Consider the following 5,694-nt stretch of genomic DNA (forward strand, 5'->3'; position numbering starts at 1 on the left):
AATAATTAAAATATTTTTTTAATTATTTTTGGCCAAAGCAGCATACCTCGGGACCCCGACTGCCGCCGACCCATCGGTCGGCCCAGGTACCGCTGGCGAGACGCCGTAGAGCTGGATCTGCGGGAGCTACAAGCGATGGACTGGCAGGAGAAGGCGCAAGACAGGCGACTTTGGCGATCTCTTGTGTCGGAGGCCAAGACCCACTTTGGGTCGATGCGCCAGCGGAGTAAGTAAGTAGTATTTAATTATTAGTACAAAATGAGATACGTTCATTGTATTTTTATTAAACCATAATTCATGTTATTTTAAAAAGATTATGAGGCAAATATCTTGTTAGAAGAAACTAAGCAAAAGCAGTTTCTGGGTGTCTTACTTCTTACTAATATTGTAAATGCGAATGTTTATATGGATGGATGTTTGTTAGAATGTATCCGAGAACGACTGCATCTCGCTGAAGATTCATAACAGAGCCTGGCAGAGCATCTAAGCTACCAATTCATTTTTTTAATTCCTCTCGGACGGAGTCGTGGGCGATAGCTAGTAGTATACATATTATACCACAATTTTCTTTAAAGGAGACGCTGTTTTTTGTTCTATTGAGAAAAGTGATATGTCTTTATTTCACAGGCACCGGCTTATGACACAACAAAGGACGTCAAATGACGTCACATCTCCTTTAGTTCCGTTCATGACGTTCTTTAAGTAAATTGAGTAGACTATGTTGTGACTGAAATACATTATAAAATCAATATATTGCTAAGATTTTTTTCCATCAATCCGCAAAAATAGAACAGATAAAAGATTTTAAGCAAATGGTTTTCATTTTTAGTCGACTTCAAAAAGAAGGAGGTTATCAATTCGTCTATATGTATTTTTATACAGATTTTAGTTTTAATTTTACTAATATTATCCATGCGAATGTTTTATGGATGGATGTTTGTTATAGGGTATATAAAGAACGGCAACATGGATCTCGCTGAAATTTGGCATATAAGTAGAGCATTGTCTGGAAGATCACATAGGCTACCACTTAAGTATTTTTTTACCCGCGTGGACGGAGACGCGAGCGGCAACTAGGGTAATATAAGTATATAGTAGGCATATGCATTGAAAAGAAATATTATACATCCTTATTTCTATAATTACAAATAGTCTTAAATCTACGATATAAAATATTATAAAATATAAAAAAAAAACCGAATAATTCACTAAAATATGTTATTAAAAGGAGTCCCTAGGCATATTGTAACTAATTTCTTTATCTTATTATATCGTTGTACAATAACTACCAGATTTTTTGTATAATTGTCACGTTATAGGTAGATTTTTGATAAAAACCACTGAAGCTCTACAAAACAATTTAAAATTTATCAATATATTATTATCTTATCATTGTAATTGATAATTTAGTTCGACTAAATTATTAGTCGACAGAGTAAATAACTCTATTTACTCTGTCGACTAAATTACCAAAACAATCTTTACCCTGACTGACAGGTATGTTTTTTTCGGACACTAAAGAATGTTAAGAAAAAGTACATGAATATAATTTATTATAATAAAAGGTGGAAACTAAACGACGTGCGACACTATTTCTTTAAAATATAACGCAACTTCTGACAATAAACATATCTTTAACAAGTTCGCAATCCATTATCTAACTTAAACGGACAAAGGAGACATACAGAAAAAAGGAAATTAGGTTTACCGGAGATCGAAAAGTACAGAAAGTCATTTTGTATGGAACTAAAAAAACGTCCTGTTCGTAAAATATCTTTTTTTGTGTTACATGCACTTTAATTTTACTGATTGTATAGATTAATCCAAAATTAGCGAACTGATAATTTATTTTTATTTTCAACTTTCTAACTGTGGGATTCGTAGCTTACTCTAAAACAAGGGTGACTTCACACATATCTTTGAATTTCTTCACTGATAATTTACAGGTTGGTGCTTTTCTGTACCGTTGTTCTTATAAATATACATATGCAAATCGAAAATCAAAAAACTGTACTGTGCAACAAATATTGGTACAGGGCAGTATTCGTACCTAGATCCTTCAGACTAAAAATCGAGTGCTCAACCCCAGAGCCATCCACGCTCTTATAATTATTATTAAACTGTGTGTTATACAAAGTGGTCGTGTACAATGGATCAAAAATATTTATTATTACTAATATTTCCTCGTTGTTTTACCATACCAGTGAACAACGATGATTGCGTTACTTATCGTTTCGAAGAAGTATTTTATAGTCACTTTTCACCTCTGTTCGAAACGTGTCGAAAGCAATGGAAATTGGGCAATTATAATTCGATTCCATTGGAGAGTCCACATCTATTGAGTAGGACATTTATATCACCGACGAATTTACTGAGTTGTAGTATATCATATGAAATTCCAATGTCAGCTTCCGGGATTGTTGAAGTGAATTTGTATATGCAACCAAAATCAAGAAATGATAACATAACCATCAAAGTTTATAAAGTAGCTAAGGCGTTGAATACCATCGTTGGAGCTAAGACAATATCACCGAGGAGTAAAGATTTTAAATCAGGATGGGAGACAGTAAAAATATCTTTGTCAGGTTTCGGAACCTTCATGGGTCGGGTAAGTGTTTTTTTTAATATAAAAAATTACAATGAAAACATATTCAGCCGAAAATTCCATTATTTAAATACATTGTTTTGTAAATGAAAGAACACAGAGTGGAATGGCTAAAATGTTCAATTTTATAAACAAACTAGCTGCCGCCCGCGACACCGTCCGCGCGGGTTTAAAAAAAAGGTTCATAAAGGATTTTCCTGGCAATTATTCGAATTTTTCTCACCTTTTAAACTTTCCCTAGACCTCCGCAAACATTTTAAGACTAAGATAAGATAAATCCGTTCAGCTGTTGTCGAGTTTTAGCGAGACTAACGAACAGCAATTGTTTTTTATATATATAGATAGATAAACAAATTTAAATATTTTAATAATATTAAGCTTATGTTTATTATCTTCTGTATAGTTTTCAAGGCTAAAATGAAGTTTAGGGCAAAGGAACAGTGAGAAAATACTGTTTTAGCGCGTATGTATAATAACACATCTTAGTCCGACCATTTGTGGTAGGCGTATTTTTTTAAAATAAAATCTAATTAAAAACGATGAAACTTTACAAACTATCAAATTTATTTAATACATATTTTTTTACAACACGTTATAATAAAACATTGTTATAAAACAAACGTCGGATTGCATCTTATCACAAATTGAGGAAAACTGACCAACGGCCTAATGAGTTAGTCAAACAATTATTTGGTATGTTTAGTAGCAGTGTTTTGAAAATTAATATACAGTTAGAAATATTTTAATTAAAATTAAACTTATTTTTCTTTAATTCCACAACTAATTTTTTTTTCGTACGATAAATAAAAACGTTTTTTTTCTATAAGACCCCGTGATTCTAACTAGATTTTACATTTAAACTTATAATTTTGTTTTCTAAATATACATTATTTTTTTAATTTCAGCTTTTGTTAATGGGTAAAGCGGCACAAGATTCTATAGTTCTTATTGATTCATTTCGATATATTCCACCAGCATACGACGAATCTCTATGTTTAATATACGATAGTTCATTGTATATCGATGATTCTACTACAGAATTTCTTTATACAACTACATTAGAAGAAACTAAAGACCAGATAACCCAGGAATCTGATCCGATAGTAGAGACATCCGACAAAACAACAACACCATTTACTAAGATTGATAATGCTATGAATATGCTTGATTCTACTACACAATTTCTTTATACAACTACATTAGAAGAAACTAAAGACCAGATAACCCAGGAATCTTCTGATCCGATAGTAGAGACATCCGACAAAACAACAACACCATTTACTAAGATTGATAATACTATGAATATGCTTGATTCTACTACAGAATTTCTTTATACAACTACATTAGAAGAAACTAAAGACCAGATAACCCAGGAATCTGATCCGATAGTAGAGACATCCGACAAAACAACAACACCATTTACTAAGATTGATAATGCTATGAATATGCTTGATTCTACTACAGAATTTATTTATACAACTACATTAGAAGAAACTAAAGACCAGATAACACAGGAATCTTCTGATCCGATAGTAGAGACATCCAAAAAAACAACAACACCATTTACTAAGATTGAGAATGATATGAATATGCTTGATTCTACTACAGAATTCCTTTATACAACTACATTAGAAGAAACTAAAGACCAGATAACACAGGAATCTTCTGATCCGATAGTAGAGACATCCGACAAAACAACAACACCATTTACTAAGACTGATAATACTGTGAATATGCTTGATTCTACTACACAATTTCTTTATACAACTACATTAGAAGAAACTAAAGATCAGATAACCCAGGAATCTGATCCGATAGTAGAGACATCCGACAAAACAACAACACCATTTACTAAGATTGATAATGCTATGAATATGCTTGATTCTACTACACAATTTATTTATACAACTACATCAGAAGAAACTAAAGATATTCAGACAACCAAAGAGCAACCTTATTCTTATCCAACAATAATGTCTAATACAACATTAGACATGTACATAACAGATTTTCCAACCAAACCACAAACTATAGAAACAACTTCACAACAAGATGACAAAGACTGGGACAATTCTCTAACTCAGAGTACTACAATGGTACCAACAACTATAGGGGATGAAAATGATGCATTTACATTAGCACCTACCAATTCAAAAAATAAAATAGAGACTTTAACTGAACGAAATGTTGCCACATTTTTGCCCGAAACCCTTGATAACTCTACTAGTAATATAATAACGAACTTTCGAACAACTTCTACTACTTCAATATCTAGTGAAACTGCTGAGAGTATTTCTACGGGAGCAATTATAAATACTGAATTGACTACAGAATTAGGTTCTAATACTTTAAAAGAAGTGAGCGATGTGGAAATAACTACAACAGAAAATGTAAACTATGCAACATCATTATGGGATTTTAATTTAGACCCCGAGAACTCAACAGTTGCTGGAACAAAGGGAACAGAATATACAGAAACGGTTACTTCGCCTGAGGTTTCAACGAAAGATGAACTGATTATTAATATGATAAATAAGGGAGTAACAACAACCGGCCCCAAATTAACTACAAAGCGGACTAAAACAGATGTTACTTCTGCAAAGATTTTAAAGAATTTTGATAATACTTTAACTACTGATACAGATGATTTAGAAACATCATTTAAAGATAGAACAATCGTAACCAATAAAGTTCAAATAGAGACATTACAAACAGATTTACATCCGCAAACAACTACTATTGTGATTCCATATCTTGAAAATGTGGACAGCGATTTTTTGGCTAATTTTTCCATTTATTCGGTAGTTTCATTATTATTTATTTTAATAATTTTAACAATATTTATTTTTAAAAAATACTATTGTAAAAAAAGTCAACTAAATAAATGACAGATAAATTATTGTTTTTTATTGATTTATGAAAATGCTGGCTAATAATAAGCATTAACTGCCAGTATTTTTCCGCGGAAAATAATATTTGCAATAATATTAGTCATTGTTTGCAACATAATTAAAAAATATATACCTATATACAAAATTATCCTGTTATGAATGCAAATAAAATGCAATTGACGTTGTTGCAACGACCAG

The 5,694-nt window shown here is 31.8% G+C and overlaps 1 protein-coding gene across 1 annotated transcript; it reads left to right on the forward strand.

Annotated features, from left to right (window-relative positions):
* Positions 1-2,072: 2,072 nt before the first annotated feature.
* On the forward strand, positions 2,073-5,412 carry LOC106119269 (uncharacterized protein PB18E9.04c-like; the record flags this gene model as incomplete). Its single annotated transcript, XM_013314185.1, has 2 exons — positions 2,073-2,608; positions 3,511-5,412. Coding segments are annotated over exons 1-2 (2,361 nt in total), but the record flags the coding sequence as incomplete, so codon positions are not given.
* Between the last annotated feature and the right edge of the window lie 282 nt (positions 5,413-5,694).

Source organism: Papilio xuthus, unplaced genomic scaffold (assembly GCF_000836235.2).
Source record: "Papilio xuthus unplaced genomic scaffold, Pxut_1.1 DF827461.1, whole genome shotgun sequence".
In the NCBI taxonomy this organism is placed as follows: domain Eukaryota; kingdom Metazoa; phylum Arthropoda; class Insecta; order Lepidoptera; family Papilionidae; genus Papilio; species Papilio xuthus.